General features: G+C 39.0%; 1 protein-coding gene across 3 annotated transcripts in view; it reads right to left on the bottom strand.

Moving 5' to 3' along the window:
- Positions 1 to 19,333, bottom strand: part of CNOT6L (CCR4-NOT transcription complex subunit 6 like) — a 46,854-nt gene that overhangs the window by 14,823 nt on the left and 12,698 nt on the right. For 2 of the 3 annotated variants that reach the window (XM_042467216.1, XM_042467214.1), the window contains exons 2-6: positions 8,652 to 8,773; positions 6,945 to 7,131; positions 6,082 to 6,167; positions 2,745 to 2,834; positions 1,474 to 1,542 (exon numbers count right to left, since the gene is read on the bottom strand). In XM_042467216.1, the coding sequence (XP_042323150.1) occupies positions 1,474 to 1,542; positions 2,745 to 2,834; positions 6,082 to 6,167; positions 6,945 to 7,131; positions 8,652 to 8,763 (544 nt within the window). In that variant the 5' untranslated portion in view covers positions 8,764 to 8,773. Of the gene's footprint in view, positions 1 to 1,473; positions 1,543 to 2,744; positions 2,835 to 6,081; positions 6,168 to 6,944; positions 7,132 to 8,651; positions 8,776 to 19,333 lie in introns of those variants that run through there. The other variant, XM_042467215.1, reaches the window with a different exon arrangement.

The raw sequence follows: 19,333 nt of genomic DNA, 5'->3' as shown, positions 1-19,333 counted from the left end.
CATTCATCTATGAGACACCTCCTATAACAATCCACTGAGAACACATTTGTTTGTTTAATATGCTGCCCTTCTCCCAGAGTGGGATCCAAAGCAGCTCACCAATAAAACTGGTTAAAAACTTACCAATACATTTTTAAAACAATTAAAATAATTTCATTTTAACAGTATAAATTACATTAAAAAGACAAAAGTTAAAAATATAAATAAATACAGCATGCACCCAAATACTAAGCCTCCCTGAAAGTGATTACATATTAAAAGCCTGCTTGAAGAAAAATGTCTTTGACTACCAGCAAAAGGAAAGCTGGGAGAAAGCCAGCCTTGCTTCCCACAGAAGGGCTTTCCAGGGGTGGGAGCAGCCATTGAGAAGGCTCTCTTTTGTGTCCTCACCAAGCGAGTTGTGAGGCTTTTGGGCCCCCTTGATAGGACCCCTTGACCACATAAACAAAATGAGCTGCCACCACCTACTGATTTGACCTGCCCCCTTTCTCTTGTAATTCAGTATGAAGTTACTTTGGGGTTCCACTTGCACTTTTTATCTCTGCAGAGACTTTTCTCCTCTAACTCTGGTGATCAGATGAAACTGAGCAAAAGGTATGTCTGTGATAGAAGTATTTTTAAAGGTAGGCTTTTATTCTAGGTAAGAAATCTATAGTAACAAATGGTATTTCTCTTTATGAAGGGCCACTTCCCTTCAGGCATACTTAGGAAAGCTACAAGTTACAGATTAGTCTGTGTCATCTTCAGTCAGTAAAATAATCAAAAGTCCCTGATGTGATTAGCTAATACGTTTACCTATTCTACTCACAGACAATTGGAATTGTGAGTCCTAGATGTTCCTGGGGGTAGCTAGGAGGTGGGACAGACACCCCAGTCCCCAAAGCAGCCCTTTTGTTCCTGTTTGCTAGGGTCCCTCTCTTAAGATTACCTATGGTTTTATATCACTTCCCTTGGAGAATGTGGGAATTTCTCCCAGACTGGCCAGTTGTATTTCATGACATGAGACTCTTGTAATGCTGTCAGCCAAGAAATGTGACTTAATACTATTACCTTATCAACCCTTTGTTACCTGGAGGGAACTGCCCAGATAAAGGGAGATGCCCCATTATCACATGAGTCTGTGATGGTGACGGGACCAAGAGAAAACCTTCCCCTAATGATCTTAAAGCTCTATCAGGAGTAAGGAAGGGCAAGGATCCAGTAAACAAGTAGAGACTCTCACTTCTAAGGATCATGTCCACATCATCAGGTTGCACAAACTGAAGCATATTCAATAATACAGGATAAGCAGGCGCCAAGATTACATCTACTGAAATTGCCTCAATTCCAGCATCCAAGTCAGAGTGGACTGTGAACAATTTTGTCTTCAAAGTGTCTTGCAAATTCTTCATGTGTACATAACTTAGTTGCATCACATAATATCTCCCTCTATAGCACCTTATTAAAGGATAAAAGGGAAAGCCCTATAATTACCTGAGGGCAAAATTTGGTCTCGTTCTTTTAACGTGATCCATGGCCTTGGAGGCAACTGTTCTGGATGAACTGAAATATTAAAGATTTAAGATTAGTGAGGGTTACAAGGCACAATATATATATATAAAAATAAATTTTTAATAGTCATACTCCATAGTATGATACAGAATATGAGAAAGCAACTCTTAGGAAAAAGGAATCCATTGTTGTTAGACATGGATATCCCACCCCCACCCCTGGCACCTCTGTCTTTCATTTCCTTTTCAGTTTGAATCTTAACTTCACTGGAATTTCTAGTCACATGAACAATTTAATTACTATTTGGAAACAATTATGGTCAAACACATAAACCTCTCTCACATTTTAGTATATGCAGGTGCCTTAAGCACATTCACAGTTTGGAGTTACTCTTGTACTGGATTAAGAACCTGTCTGACACAGACAGCAATGGCAGAGTTGCTCCTAAAGGAGTTTCAGAGGCCAGGGGCTCCATGACACTGCCAGGAATGTATGCAATGTTTACTATGCCACACACCTCCATCAAATGAATGTTCCCACACCAATATTAGCAGCTGCAAAAGAGATGCAGTGCTGGCATGCAACATTCCTCATGATGTGGATATGCCAAAGAAAAACAATTCATATCAGGAGCCTGCTAAGTGCTGAAGTGGTTTTCAGGAATAGTTATACCATGCAGATTTAAATGAAGAAGAAAAGCAGTTTCCACTTAGTTCCCCAATGCAATACAGCTAAGACTGACCTACACATGGCTCAAACAAGCTGTTCTGAACATGGTAGACCTGATATACAGGTATCCAGAGTTCCCTAACTTGAAATGACCTCTTTGGCTTTCTTCATTTAAGTAAGAGTGAGCAACAGATCCTGGTGGACTGCAATGCCTTCACATTTCACTCTGCTCACTAGGGCTGATGGGAGATAGAATCTGATAATCATCTCAGGTTGCTAAGTCTTAATTTAAATGGATAATTGGTTCAAAGAGGTTAGCTCTTTCCGATGAAGAAACTTCACCAAGAAACAGTTGGCTCCTCATCTGAACACAGATCTATGTGGACATCTGAGCTTGGTTTCCTGATGTACCAACATCAACTTGACCTTCTCCCGGCACCGAGTAGATAGTTTTTGTTGATAAGGGCTTCCAAAGAGTTGGAAACACTATTTGAAGTGCACAAATACATACTATGCATGCATGCACTCATATTCACTTCCATAATGTGGATACTGTTTAAATATTTTTTTAAAAAGTGCATTACCTGCTAGATTGTCAAGCATATAATTCAATAATTTCCGTGTCCCATCTGGGTCCTGGTACAGGCTGAGAATATCTTGTGATAAAGGATTGCCTGGAAACAAAGATATTTATAATCAGTTGGTGGCACCACATATAATACTCTTGTGTCTAATTAGTACTAGCTCAATTCATGTCCAGAAGTGGGCAACAAAGACGAATGGTCTACAAGAAACTGAATCCAAAGTTCTATAAGAAACAGTTGAAGGGAGTATGGTACTTTTAGCCAGGAGGACAGATACCCTCCTGCTAAGACAGCCACCTTCAATTTGAATGTTTGTTATATAGTAGAGAGAGCAATTTGGCTTCTGCTGCTTTAGAGGGTAGCATTCAAACCAACAGTTTAAATTTCAAGAAAGGAAATTCCAGCTAATAATAAATTTCAGCATAAGAGGAAAACATCTTCATGGTAAGTGGTGTTTAAAACTGGCCTACCTCAGAGGGTTGTGGACTCTCCCTTGCAGGAGCTCTTTAGGTGAAAGCTGAATAACGATCTGTCAGGGTCGATTTAGTGTGAATTTTCTCTATTGGTAAATTGTTACACTAAGAGCTAATCAATGGAGAAATAAAGAAATTTGACACCACTTTAACTGTCATGGCCCCATCCTGTAGAATCCTGAGATTTGTAGTTTGGTGAGGTATTAAGCCTGACCTGTTAGAACACTCTGGTATCTCACGGAACTGCAAATCCCAGGATTCTGCAGGATAGAGTCATGGCAGTTAAAGTGGCACAATGTTTTCCTGGAAGCCAAGATTATTTAATTGAGGCTGTTGTACTTTGGCCACATTACAAGAAGGCACGATTCATTAGGGAAACAATGCTAGCAAAGGTGGATGGAAGTAAAAGGAGAGGAAGGCTGAATGCTAGATGGATGGATTCTATTAAGGATGCCATGGGTATGAATCCACAGGAAGTAACCAGAGCAGCAGAGGATAGGGAGTCTTGGAGATATTTCATCCACAGGGTTACCATGAGTCGAGACTGACTCAAGGGCAGTTAACAACAACAACAACTCTTCCAACTCTACAATTCTGTGATTCTTTATTTTTAAAATTTATATCCTGACTAAGTATTTATATCCTTACTATGTCCCTCAGAATTTTAACAAACTGACATTGGAGACAGTATCTTTTAACCCAAGGAAAATACTTCACATGGGTTATCAGTGAACCAGCTGGAAATTTGGACTTAAATTATGAAATTCAATTTTGGTATAGAACCAGTAGAGCACAAAGAAAACAGTTAATTCATGCTCCAGTCTAAGGAATAATTCATACATTTCATACCCGTTCAAGCAAACCCCCTTTGTAGCTGTTGAGTACTCCAGACTGTAACCATTTTTTTCTTCTTCACGGGATTGTTTTAAAACATGTGGTGCAAAAAGGAAGCTTGCCTTCCTTCTTTCCTTCCTTCCCCTGGTACTTAACACTGTTCTCAGGAATACTGCCAAGCTTCTGCTATTAGTTGCAGCTGCAACACCCCTAAATAAAATGTTTTTTTTAAAAAATTACTTCAGCTCCCTGTTGCCTTTTTTTCCTAGAAGGTAACTGCTCTGAAAAAGGGTGGGGAGAAAATAGTGAAGATTTACAATCTCCCCCCTGCAAAACAATCAAGGCTAGATAGATCAGCCTAGCACAGGGAAAATTATTCTCTTATAACACCAGAATCTTCATTTGGCTAAATATTGGAAGTTTCACAACATATAAAAGGAAGCACTTCTTCATGATATGGAGTTACTGTTTGGCTTTACAAGGGGTTGGACAAATTCATGGAGAATATGGCTTTCAGTAATTCCTAATCACAATGGTTATATGCTATTTACACTGATGGGGCAGTATGTTTCTCAAAATTAGTCGCTGGGAAACATGAGTAGAAGAATACTATTGAATATACGTCCTGCTTGCGGGCTTCCCACAGGCATCTGTCTGGCCACTGTGGGAACAGGGTATTGGACTAAATAGGCCTTTGGTTTGATCCCTCATGGCTCTTCTTAGGTCCTTACAGGATGCAAAACTTGCTAGTTTTGCCTTCAACTCAGGATGGCTTAAGTTTTCCTGCCTGTTTTCCTACCCTGGGACAGAAAATATGTATGTGTATTGTATGTGCATACATTTTATGGGTGTACATATGTTCTGTGTGTGTTATGCAAAGCTTTGTATTATTATTTGTTAATATAGCATCATCAGTATAAAAATAACCTCAGAGATACATAGGAAAAGCATCTGTTACTAGAAGCTTGCTTATTATCCAAAATAAACAATGGAGAAACAGCGGAAGTAGGTAATGAAGAATATGGACCTATGTGGCTCCATGTACTTAAAGCATGACTACAGAAATAAAGATTAAGCAGACATATCAAAGTAGGGATAAAATAGAAATTCATCAGTTTCCTGAAGGGTTGAATCTGGAGTTACCTCAAGAAACTTACATTCAAAGGAAAACAGCATGTTGAAAGTTCCTGCAAACTGTAGGAACCTTTTTTGTTCCTGGCACAACACAAAATGCATACTTTTTGAGAACTGCACCAGAATGTGAGAAACTGTGCAGCACTTCGGTGAAAACCTAGTCATTTTACTAGACACAGAAAACTGCAGTTTTCTGAGGAAAAGAATTCACCTGCTTATATTGTTTTTTGTTAGGTACTTGGGAAACATGCACAAAATGAAAAACTAAATTGCATGCTATACACCTATACAAAAGGTTTGACATTATACAGAAATTTAGATTAAAACAAAAGGAAAACAAAAACACTGTTCAAGAGTGATGTAACCCACTATTCTGAATAAATAAAGAATACAAAAACAAGAATGGGCTAAAAACTCATTATAATCTTCCTTATCTGAAATGTTTGGGGCCAGAGATGCTTTGGATTTGAGTTTTTTTGGATTTTGGAATACCTGTATTTGTATGTATGTACATAATGAGATATTTTGACAATGAGACTCCAGTCTAAACACAAAATTCATTTATGTTTTATATATACCTTACCTGAATGTAATTTTATACAATACAGTACCTTTAATAGTTTTCTTCAAGAAACAAAATCTGTTTACACTGAACCATCAGAAAGCAAATATGTCATTGTCCCAGTCACCCATGAAAAACGTTTTGGTTTTTGGAATATTCTGGATTTCAGAATTCCAGATAAGGGAGACTCAACCTATAACAGTATCTGCTACAGGATTTGCCCATAAATTCTTAACATACAGCAAGATATTGGTACAAGAAAAAAAAGAGAGGGGAAAGAGAATCACAAGGGGAAAGGTTTTTGGTATTATGTATTCACACATGCACAGAATACCTTTCAAACCTAGTGTCTGTAGCTGGAAGAGCCGTCCAAGTTCGTAAGGCAAAACTCGTAACAAATTGTTGTTTAAAAGCAACTCCCTAAAAACAAAAGCAAATAAATTCAGCTTAGTAAAGTCAGCTTAAAAGGGGTTTACATACTCTATGTTCACAAAGAGCTGGGCAGTGAAAAACGTGGATAGAAAGAAAATGAACACATTTGAGATGTGGTTTTAGACAAGAATAGGATACTGTGGACAGGCAAAAAGACAAACAAAATGGGTCCTTGTACAGATCAAGTCTGAAATTTCCTTGGAAGCCAAGATGATCAAAGCTGTCATACTTTGGAGACATCATGAGAAGTTATGACTCACTTAAGAAGACAACAATGCTGAGAAAGTTAGAAGACAACAGAAAGAGAGGAAGACTGCAGGCCAGATGGTTAGACTCAATTAGGGAGGTCATGGGAATGAATCTAGAAGACTTAAGCAGAGCAGTGAAAGACAGGGGGTTTGGAAGATGTCTCATCCACAGGGTCTCCACAAATCAAGGTCAAGTTAAGGGCAGTTAACAGCTACAACAACGTTCTGTGTATTGTCCAAAACATTTACAAAACAGCTTTGATATTCCTTTGGGAAACATGTACAAAACCTAATCAATGCTCCTCATTGGCTGGTGTCAACAAGAGCTTAGAAATATACATGAAAATCGAAAATATGAGTCTCATAGCTCAAATTGTAGCCCCATAGCCAACACTGTGTCAAAAATATGCAAAAGGCTCCACAATTAGAAGTAAAGAAAGTGTCTACATCAACAGCTAAATTGCTATAAGCTAAAAATTTTGTTCACATACTTTGGTAGACACAAAAGGCTGCTCACCTGAGAGATACCATGTTTCCTAGTTCTGCTGGTAAACTTCTGAGTTTGTTGGATGAGAGATCCAGGTAAACTAGATTTTGAAGCTTGGCGATGTCAGGCGGAATGCGAGTCAGATAGTTGTCATTGAGGTGGAGAGCAGTCAAGTGCGTTAGTGACCAAAGTGATGTACTTAAGCTCCGCACTCTACCTAAAATGAAGACCATGTAAAAGGTGTTAAGGGTTCAGGTAGGTTTGTCTATATGCTTCAATAAGTACTGGCATGACCAAGCTTTCCAAGAAAGAAAAACAGACATCACTGATAATTGAATTAATCATTCAGTGATCTCAACACACCTACAGAACCTATTATCTCTATTGCCAAAGGTGATAATTTTCTATTAGCATGCATTATCTGTCTCTCATAACTTCTGATTCAAATGCACATTTAGGGGTTAGATCAGCAGGGAAGACTGAAGCAACAGAAAAATAATTTATAAAAATAATTTTGAAACAACTTATACTTTCTGATTTAGCTTATGAGAAATAACCAAATCACTTTACCTTTAGTTTAAGGCCCAATACAGACAGTCAAAAAGCGCCATCATAGGGCCGATTTTAGGGCTCGGGAGAGCAGAGCGTCTGCACACTCTTGAGCGCTACCGCGCAACAGGCATCCACATGGGGCCCGCCATGATGACATACATGCGGCACCGCCTCAAAAAGGTCCAGTACCACGCAGACATCATCATTGTGTGTGAGGGCCAATGGTGCACTGCGCACGTCCTAAAAAGAACCCGCCAGGAGCGGGCTCTTTTTAGGGCTCCCAGAGGCCACGCGGTTTGGTTGCTGCGGCCTCCGTGTGGGGCAGAAAGGGGCGGCATCTCAGTGCTCCTTTCTCCCTATCTGTCGAACCCCAATGTCACTTCTGGATGGAATGTTTGACCAAAAATGGGTCTCTGTGGCCCACAAGTGTGAGGGAGTGAAATCCTGTCTTGGCTGCAACTGCCCAAGGTGGTGAAAATGTATTTCAATTATTAAAACTGAAAACAGTTATTAAACAGTTATTAAAATGAAGGAATTGTGTCACAAAACCAAATCCAAACGCCTTAAATCCTTTGACAAGGACGAGTAATACTAGAAACAGACAAAATTCTTTGTTATAATAGTTCTTAATAGAAATGGAAAATCTCCAGAAATTCTGAGAAGCAGAGAGAAAAATGATGTTTTGGCAAATAAATGTATACTGATTCAACAATCCTCATGCTCACCTCCCACCTTCCCAATTAATTCCAGCTAGAAACCACAAAGGTCTCTCTCATTTCTCCATTCTGATTCTGTATTTATTACTGAACTTATATTGAGCTGGAAGCCATTCAAATTTGAAATTGATTGAAATTATGTTTATCATTGTACAAACCAGTGATTTCTTAAAAGGTTTTTTCCCCATTCCAGGTCACTGGGAAGCATGGAAACCTCCACAATTTACTCCCTTGTAAATTCATGTTTCTAATTCTTTCCACCCTACTACATGGAATTTTTAGGCAGTCCACAAAAGATATTTACTTGCATCTTGAAGCATTCAGGCTTCAGGCAATCTGCATAAGCTGGCCAACAAACACTTGCTGAGCCACTAATATAATTATCAAGCAGGCAGTTATCTGGCTTCAGGAAAATGTGAAACAAACAGCCTACTCCACCTGACAGACAAGTTATTATCTGATAACTCACCCGAGATTTCCAATTCTGCCCAATGGGACTTCTTCCCATTGGCTACCTCCTCTGCTGACATGATGGTGTAAATTCTGCGAGGATCTGGAGGATCATATTTTTCCTTTGGCATCCCTGTTAGTCTAAAAGATAAGACATATCATTATTACAACACGTGGACGTTAGCAAACAAATATCACACCAGTAAATGGCTCACTAGCCTAATAGTATGCAAAATTTAACAATGGCATTATCTGCAAAAAATTCCATTTCAACTGAGGCCAAAGTAAGCATGGTAAGAGTCATTCTTTACTGTTACAGAAAAGTACAGAACTGTCCCTACCATATAGAAAGGCAAAATTTGGGTATAGGTGACTGATTTTAGCTGTAAACGCTACAATACATGATAGAGCAAAGTATATCTTCTCCCACCCATGTTTTGCCTCTTAGAGGTTTCTCTTCCCAAACACTAATCTTCTCAGCTGAGCTCAGGTATCAGAAGTGACCTCAGCTGGACAAAAGGTGCTTAGGAAAGAGATACTGTAATAGCCTAAGTGGGAAGCACAAGGAATGTTTAGCAGTCCTCTTATGTCCACTGGCCTTGATGTATGAAAACTTCCTTCACTTTCAGTATAACTGGGGTGGTTACATGTTTGAAATTAACCAAGCTATCTTTCTGTTTTGAAGCCAATATTTTGTTTAGAAACCATTTTAAAAAAAACATTACTTTATAAAAGATCAGGTCATCCCTTCATGTAACATGCATATAAATGAATTTATTTATTTATAATTTTCATATTTTATTTTGACACAAACCAAAGATTGTTCACCACAAAAAGGTCCACAAAGCAAACAAACAACATTGTCTAACTTGAAAATCAAGAAATTCAGACTCTGGAAGACAGCCTTACAATTATACAAGCTGGTGAACAGAATACTTTTCTTTCCAATAATGGCATACATTTCCCACAAAAGAACAACTCTCACTTTTACCTCCTGTCTTCAAACTGACAAAGAAAAAACTCTAATTAGAGGGAAGATGCTCATATTATGACTCAGTTAACAAAGCGTAACCAGAGCTGCGTCAGAGTTGTAGTTTTGTGAGGTATTTAGCCTTCTCTGTCAGAGAACTCTAGTGTCACACCAATTTCCATAAAGATCAGTATGGCTACTTTTCAGTAGCCACAGGTTTCCTTATAACCTATCTGCAAATAAAGAAGACCATTGGTATCCTGATCTCCACTGTCTTATCCCTGGCTTTAAAGTCTACCCAATATAGTAAAAGGGTAGAAAATATGGTTGCGTGTTTGACCTTTTGGGGATACACATTTAAGATGTTCTTAGTGAAAACTATTCATTGTCAATGGCCATCATGCCTAAATATTACTGCATTTAATCCTTCCAGATGGTAGTGACCACATCATTTAAGGAGCCCCTGGCCCACGGACTAGTAAACTGCCTCGATCCTGTTGGAGAGGCGGGATAAAATTATTATTGTTGTTATTATTACAACTTCCATCTTGCAAGTCAGTGTTCTTGAAATCGCACATGAGGATATATGTATCTCCCTCCCTTTCTAGACATCCACCATATCCCACAAACATATTCATTTTGAAGTACAGTACATCCAATTTCATTGGGACTTACTCTCATGGAAATATTTGGTTCTTTAGATCTTGTAGCCTGAAAAGGAGATAGCATCTGACGTCCTGGTGGAAATTTTTACAGAAAACTTCCCAACTAATTTCATGGTGGCAAGCTGCCTTGAACTCACAACAAAAGATGTGTACACAATTTATGGTTAGCAGTGGACACCATTCCAAGAAGAGTGATGGTATTTTTGCTTGAAGGTTGAGATTTAAAGAGTCAGTTTAGTTTCATTCTTTCTAGTGATTAATGTTCTTAGACTCAGGTCACAATATATACCCGTTTCTCAATACCACCACACAGATTTTGAAGGACAACATAAACTGAGTCCTTATTTGGCTAAAACACATCCAAAACACCTTCCCATAAAATATGCATCTAAAGAGCTGCCATTTGTACTTAATGAAGACAAAACTAAAATCTAGGCTAGAGGACATCTTTGAAAACCACAAACTGCCAAAACAGTTGCATTCCAATATGAAGAGCAGTTGTATCAAGAACAAAGTTGTTGTTGTTGTTTTAAAACCATTTTCTAACATCTTTCAGCAAGGGAGGAATGAGTGGGCAGCCTGAACCTGGTAGAGAAAGAAACAATTCTACAAGGGCATCTTGTACATTTTCCATCAAAAATGGGAAAAGATACATCTGTAAAAATCCTAGAAAATTCTACCAAACTATTCAAAGGCAAGAGTACCATCTGGACTGAATGACACAATGTCTATTTTACACACACGACAACTTTGAACTTCAAGGGGCTGCCTTTGCACAGTGGCTGCAACTAGTGCAATATGCAATGGCTCGACTGCTGAAATCTGGTTGAAGTCTGAAAATGGTGTTTTCCAAACAAGGAAAATATTCTTTTAAAGCTATGGAGAAGCAAAAGTTATAAAGCAGAACAGCTGCAGGGCTCATTACAAAAGCATCAGGCAACAGCTCCCAGTTCTCACACAAGCTCTACCCAAAGATAAATATGCAAAACCAAAAGAGACAAAGTCATGGGAATATGCAAAGCAGATTTTCCTCCAACATTTCAGAGAATGAGCAACAGCCAACTCTTAGAAGTATCACTGAAGTGAGCAAAAGGAATGACTCCAGGTGAAGCTTAACTAGTTTGGTAGCTCACCATTAAAGTGTTAACTCTCAGTCTCAACTGCTGACATCAGAACTTTAAATGTTTATTCCAGACAAGAGCAACAACTCTGTAAGTGTAGTTTCAGAAACAGGCCAAAATAAAAGAGCTACCCTTTTGCTTTCCACAAGTATGTATCTGAGAGGAAGTATCCTCCATGTGTGTTGGTGGACTACATCTCTCATGCCAGCTGAGGACAGGAGTTGTAGGCCAATGCACTTTGGGTCCATCCTAGAGAACAAGTTAGGTAGCTGTGAATGGCCATCACTGGGAAATGAATGATAGGTTTGTTCAATGTTATACAAGCAACTGTTATGAGGAAATAATCTGATGTGAGCAGTGGGGAGTCCTGCCTCTAAAAATGAAGCCCATTTTCTTCTTTGTACCACTAAAAAGAGACATTTGTCAACAAGATTAACATGCCCATTAGAGCCAGCATGGCATAATGGTTTGGGTGTTGGACTATGACTCTGAAGACCAGAGTTCAATTCCCATCTTGGCCATGAAACCCACTGAGTGACCTTGGGTAAGACACATGCTCTCAACCTCACGGGAAGGCAATGGCAAACTTCTTCTCAACAAATATTGTCAAGAAAACCCTGTGCTAGGGTCACCATAATCTGGAAACAACTTGAAGACACACAACACCAACAACATATAATCCGCCCCGCACACTTAGAACATCCAGGACAAATTTGTTGGAGGTCCCTAGGTCAAACTTTGCACGGACCTCACAGAGGGCTTTTGCCATCGCTGCCCCTTCACTTTGGAATAAACTCCCTGTAGAGCTTCGCTCCGCCGCCTCATTAGATATTTTTAAGAAAAATCTGAAAACGTATTTATTTCGGTTGGCCTTCCCACCTTAGTTAAATTGTTCGTTTTTCTGCCCCTTATTTTCCCTTTCGACCCCGGACTATTGTAAATTGATTTCTCTTCCTCTTTGCCCTTGACATGTGTATTTTATTGATTTTCTGTTCCTATTCTTTGTAGTAATGTTTTTAACCTATATATTGAATTTTTTATCCTGTATGTAATGTTTTAAATTTTGTAAGCCGCCTTGATCATATTTATGGAAAGGCGGGGTAAAAATAAAATTTATTATTATTAACAACATCTGATGCATTAGTTTTACACAGAGTATATCATTTTCCTAAATAGCTGTGAGAAAGCATATAAAGAGACTCAAGCAAAGAAGCCTAGGATTCTGTGCTATATTCTTCTAGAAAGTCCAGAACTACAGCTGGCATTCCTTTTACTACAAACAATGGCCAGCATTTTTCTTTCCTTTCCTAAGCTGTTAAATATATCAATTATTAAGACTGTGCAATTATATCACCAAACCAGCTCCTACTACCAACTCACCTTATTGTTGAGAAAATAAGCTTGGTAGACATAGCTATGTTAACCTGGAATAACAGTATGCAAAGAGATTTTATAGCACATTTGAGATTAACGGTGAGAAAGTTATTTCATGCATTTTAGGAAGTAGACCCAGTCCATGAAAGCTTATACTACAATTACTTTTGCACAGATACTCTCAAAGATGCCTATGCATATTGTTTATTACACTGCAACTGTCTGGAATAAAACCATATTCTCCTTTCCAGAGGGATATAAACACAACTGGACCATTTATAACACATTATTATTAGTCTGTATTACATTTTCCATATAAAATAGCCATTGCAATTAGTTTCACTTCTTATGAGTAAGAGGAGGGCAGATATTACACCCAGTTCTTTCATATATTATAGTGTAAATAAAATTTATTTAAAAGGAGTTGCATGATACTTTTCCTCCAGCGGGAATTATCTTCTGCCTGGTGCAAATTTTATGAACGTCTTCAGCTTGTGTAGTCTGAGAATGGGGGCAGACTACTTGGGAGCTGAGACTATTACCTGTTCTCTTCTTAAGTAAAGCTACTTGAGTTTATGTGGAGCTGGAATATAGTTTACTTGGATCTGGAAGATAATTCCTACTTGAGGGAAAGAATCATTGCAAACTCCTTTTAAATAAATTTTATTTACACTGAAGTATATGAAAGAACTGGATGTAAGGTGAGGGAGGTAGCATCTCTGTTCCAGACACTTCTAGATAACACTGATTATCTAGCATCACCTGGTGCTGGGAATTATTTACCTAGGCCGCTGACCTACAAAGTGACTCAAGGTTCTAGTCTGTTACCACACTTTCTAATATTTACCTGTAACTACTAAGAAAGGTCACCCAGACATCTGGGTTGAAATATTATCAGTATCCAGATGATGTACAGTCGCTTCTCATTTTATCAACTAATCCCTGGGAAAGGAGAAGCCCTTGAACTGCTATCTAGAAACAGTTCTAGACATACACAATCTGATCCCACATCACGCACAGGCTTAGTAAATATATTAGGGTGGATAAAATAATTCTCCATTTACTCTTAATCCCTTTGGTACTGTTGAAAAAATAACATAAAACCCACCTTGAACAATTTATAGCAAGAATAAACAATACAAAAATAATACTTGGGAAAACATGTGATCCTGTAAACAGTTTGGTCAGAGTTACATGTTACATTCCAGTAAATAAGATGTTACTGTGAACACAATCTATTTTGGTCCACAAGCATATTAACCACCAGACAAGACTCAACACCCAGACTGACTCTGAAAGGTGGGAGCTGTTATATTATGCTTACTTGTCAGAACAAAATATGCTTCAATATATAATGGCTAGAAAGCTGTAAGATGGAAAGAATTAGAAACCAAAGTTATTTTTGTCACAGTTCCGTGCATATCTTATCAACTGCACAAGCATATTTCACATGTTAAGTACGATGGCTTTGAGATCTCATCAATGGCTTCTTGGCCTTCTGATCAATTCTCTGATTTTTTTAAAAAATTGTCTTCTGTTTCTGAATGTAACTATGTATCAGATTTTCCTCCTGTGAAACTTCACAGCAGGTTTTGGGTGGGTGTGTGTATGTGTTTTTTAAAGCATATGAGCCTAAGCTATGTAAAGCCTGAGCTGCCTTTATCCTAGCTGCCAGGACATTAAAATAGTAGAATTTAAAAGGATCTGTAAGACCAATGACATCATGAAGCTTGGTAAAATCCTCTAAAGCAGATAACAATCTAACAACTGGGAGACCAACATACAAAGCCAGACATCTCACAAATTTCTAACTCTAACCAAAAAGTCTAAGATTATGTTCACATAGACTGAAAACTGACCAGTTTCTGGAGCTCACTATCCATAATACAGTCTGTTAAACCTTCAACACTAACTAAACAGCTCACAAACTGTGTGCCAGAATAAGAAAACTGTTCCACACTACATAGGCATGGAGCGGAATTAGGTCATAGGTGTTCTAACTGAAGCATATGTACTTCAACTGGCACAAGGACCAGTTTCTAGCATTCCTAGGCAGAAACAGAAACATCTCTAGGCCTGGTTAGGGCAGAGAATTAGACTTACACTCCACTGTCTAATGAAGTACTAATGCCTATCCTTCATCTCAGCCAATATAAAGCAAAAGCAGTTCAAGATTGCATTTGCAATATGCTATCATCCCTCCACATTCACAGATTTTTAAAACCACAAATTCAAGCATCTATGGCTTGAAAATATTTTTAAAATATATAAATTCCAAAAAGCAAACACTGATCTTGCCATTTTATATAAGGGACACCATTTTACTATGCTACTGTATATAATGCGACTTGAGCATCTACATACTTTGCTGTGTGTGTGTGTGTGTGTGTGTGTGTGTGTGTGTCCTAGAACCAAATCTCAGTGGATATCATGGGCCCAATGTATTCTTAGGCCCAAAAGAAGCGGTTTCGGGCTACTCTGGGGGCATGGAATTTAGATGACAAATGCCCCCAAAGTGGCCAGAAACCGCATTGCGGCCACTGTAATGGGGGGAAAGCTGGACTAAAAAGAAGTGGAAAGAGCAAACCTTTGACTGTGCATGTAAACACCCCAACACAAGACTGGTTGTAAAGGAGCAATCTAGCCTAACCCTAACCCTAACCCTGCATGTAAACTCCCTAATGCAGATGTGCGTTTAAAAAGGATGGAGATGCAGCACCCAGGTGGTCGGGGCAGCAATGTGAAAGTAAAAGTGTGACACCGCCAATGGATATAATTACAGTGTACTCAAACCAGAAAGTCCAAGATGGGGCAATTATTATTATTATTATTATTATTATTATTTATTAACCTTTATTTATGAAGTGCTGTAAATTTACACAGCGCTGTATATACAATCTTTTTAATTAGACAGTTCCCTGCCCTCGGGCTTACAATCTAAAAAGACATGACACAAAAGGAGAAGGGAGTGGTGGAGGGAAAGGGGATGATGTCCAGCAGTTCCCCTCTACCTCCAAGGCCTGGACCAAGGCAGATGGACTGGAGGGAGGGCTTGGCTTCATAATGGATGGTTAATCTTCTTCCAGGGAAAACACATACTCTCAAGTAGGATAATACATATACAGTACATAGCAATACAGGAAATGGTTCGATAAACAGGCACCAAAAGAACATCAAATAGTAAGCAACAATTATGCAATGCCTGGCATGGGGTGAAGGGGATGTCAAGGGGGCATGTATATGGGGGAGCATGATTGTACTTTGCCAGTGTCTTACTTGGCATACCTCTGCTCTGATGCTCTGTTCCAATGAAGGATCGCACATGCGAGTGTGTGGACAATCAAAGGGACATCCATCCAATGGGATAGCATCTAGGCAGCAATCACTGGCAGATTGTTTGTGTGATGGTGTGCATGGATGGGGGGGGAATACACCCAAATAAATACCCAGCAGTGTGGCTTGATGCTGTGCTGTGCAGTCGTGCCGTGCGCACTCAGGATGCCTTCAGAGCAGGCAGTATGGTCAGTGGGATCTTGACCCACTTTTGGAAAAAGCAGCTTTGGGTTGCCTTTTCCTGCCTGTCTGCTTCACTCCTTAGATTGACCGTTTCTCTTTCCTACAGTGCATTTCAGCTGTAGCATATTTGCCAAGAGAGATGATTACAAGAGGGTTAAATTTAGTTGCTCCAGACAGTACAAACAGGCTGAAGTAGAACATCCCAGGGAGGAGGAGTTTAGAAACCCCATTTGAGACACTAACATCTATTTTAAAACTGCCCTGCCAAAACACTGCTGCTGATTCAATTTTATGCAATCACACCTTGAGTATAATATTAAAACAGTAACTTCAGAAAATAAATTTAACAGCAGCAAGGAAAAAAAAAAGAACACGACAGAAAAATGTAGTAAAGTGTGCAGAAAGAGCAGTAACACTCTGTTCTACTTTTACCACAACTCACCTGGATTACACTTCCCAATTCTGGGCACTACTGTTTAAAAAGGGTATTGATAAGCTGAAATATGTCCAGAGGAGGGTGACCAAAATAGTATTTTTGGAAAACAAGCTCTATGTTTAGTCTAGAGAACGGAAGGCTGAAAGATGATATAAATAGTCAAGACTTCAAACTTTTGGAGCAAAGTTTTTTCCTACTGTTTCAGAGGGGGAGACCTAAACAAATAGCTTCAAGTTATGAGATAAAAATGATTTTGAATAAACACAAGGAAGAATTAACAGATGGTACAAACTGTTTAGCAGTGAAGCGAACTGGCTCGGGGTGAGTTCTTAACTGGGAATATTTTTAAACAGGGGTTGGATGGCCACCTGTCAGGGATGCTTTAGCTGTGCATTTCCTGCACTGGAAGGAGTTGAACAAGATAATCTTTGGTAACCCTTCCAACTCTGTGATTCCAAGAAACAGAACATTTTTGCATAAAGCTCAAGCTTGGTGATAATTACTTATAGAAATGTTCCATTCAGTGCATTGTTCTTAGTGCGGAGTACGGCCACAACTATTAGATAAACATTGCAAGTAGGTGACTACCTCAAGACTTTTATGTAGCTATGCCAGTCATTTGTGTACTGAAAGAAAAGAAACAGTTTTACAGATGTTTCCCTGCTTGGTCATGGTCATCTGTAGGCAACTTTTACATCCCAAAGGCAATGATATGAGAGTGACTATTCACTAAGAGGCTCACCATCAACATTAGAAAATATCTCCCTGTTTCTCATCTCTAAATACACTATCATTCTCAGACTCAAGTTGACACAGAAAAGGAATATGAGTTTGATCATTGTGATAAATTATCTGAGATATCGGAGCCTCTATTTGTCCATTTTCCCTTCTTTATGGCCTGTTATCAAGATTGTAAGGGGGCAGGGACTACCTTGTTGATCTTTGTATGTCATTCTACAAGCTCTTGCCACAGAAGAAGGGGGTAAAATTTCAATAAATAGGTAAATAAAGTCAGAAATTACTTATTTACGCATTTATAATTCAATGGTGGAGGCAAATATGTATTAAGTATAAAATGTATAAGCTCAGATCTGGCACTAGCACTTTCTACTTCCCTCGCCTTCATTTTGGAACTCTTTAAAAATCATGCCTGTATGCTTTGTTCAAAATTTCCATAACAAAAAATACACAAGTGGAAAATTCTACAGGGCAGAGGCTGCATCTTCTGCCAATTGTTGCATCTCCAGAATTAGCCAAATATTCACTGACATGCCTGCATGCGCGCACACACACACATACACAGGAAATAGATCAGGGTATCTATTTTTAAAAAACCCAAACAAAATCAACCCACTTCAAAAAACAGAAGAACCTGCCTGGCCCCATTTCGTATAGCAGAAGCTAGTTATATAACATAGATAGTACATTAACACCATCACCATCCAAGAAAGAAATGCTAAAAACATTCTCCATATAATCTGCCTGTATTTTGGTCCATTCCAAGCACAGGTATACCTCACTAAATGAAATAGATATGTCCCAGTTGAAGTTTCTTTAACAGAAACCTTGGTACCACAGGTAGAAATAAATTTGAAAGAACATAGATAGGATCCTACACCACAAAAATGAAGAGGGGATCAATGTTTCAGCAAACTCTTTATTCAAAACTAACAATATGCACATGTAAACTGAAACAACTGGGTCAGGTAAGCCTTCCCCAAGTAAACAAAATTATTTCAATCTTAGAGACCACTAGAAAGCTTCTTCCAAAATGCATTCTGGGATTATTTTCTTCTTTCAATGTCTCCATTTTTCTTAAGATTTCCTTTTTGGTGGCAAAGCTTACAGAGCTGTGCTTTTTCAACATGCTTGGGGAGCTGGTGAATCAGGCTTATCTGCTTTCTCCCTTTCTTTCTGTTTTGTATTCTTATTCTTATTCTTATTGTTACAGTTGCCTCTCCTTTCACGCAGAGTTGAGGTCTGTGGTCTTCAATATTCACGGAGGGGCGACCTCCGTAATTTTCAATGGGGCGCGTCCCTGCTGCGCACACGCTTGCGGGTCCGTTCCCCATCAAGCCTACGGGGCTTGAATATTGGCGAGTCTGTTTTCGGGGGGGGGGGGGGGTCCGGAATGGATCCCTGTGAAAATGGAGGGCCAACTATATTTGTATTCCCCTCTTTTCCCAGAACTGGGCCTCAAGTGGAAAATGTTCTTTTTTCTTTCTGTTTCTTCACACATGCTCAATAAGTGATTCTGGGGGCAGCTGTTTTACCTTGCCTGTTGTAGGCAGACACACCCAAATATGCTAGAAACTGGAGGAGAATCAATTATTTCCCAGGTCAAGCTTTATTGCACTGTCTACTGAGACACACTACTCCAACACAACACTGCAAATCTTTCTCCAGTCCTCCTTCACATCCTCCTGTCATTGCTGTTATTTTACAGACCATTTGTCTGTCTTCTTTATAATAGTGGGGTGAGAGGAGAAGATACATAAATGTCACTGCACCTGTAAAGTATCAGTTTTTCTCCCAAGCTGTCCTTGTCTCTATTCTCTCAAAGTGCTACTACAACAAAGAACAGGCCTGTGAAGACACACCCAACTAAAGATGGTGGCA

This window comes from Sceloporus undulatus, chromosome 5, assembly GCF_019175285.1.
Source record: "Sceloporus undulatus isolate JIND9_A2432 ecotype Alabama chromosome 5, SceUnd_v1.1, whole genome shotgun sequence".
Classification (NCBI taxonomy): Eukaryota; Metazoa; Chordata; class Lepidosauria; order Squamata; family Phrynosomatidae; genus Sceloporus; species Sceloporus undulatus.
The sequence above is the reverse complement of the archived record's forward strand: the minus strand, read 5'-3'. Positions and strand labels throughout refer to the sequence as shown.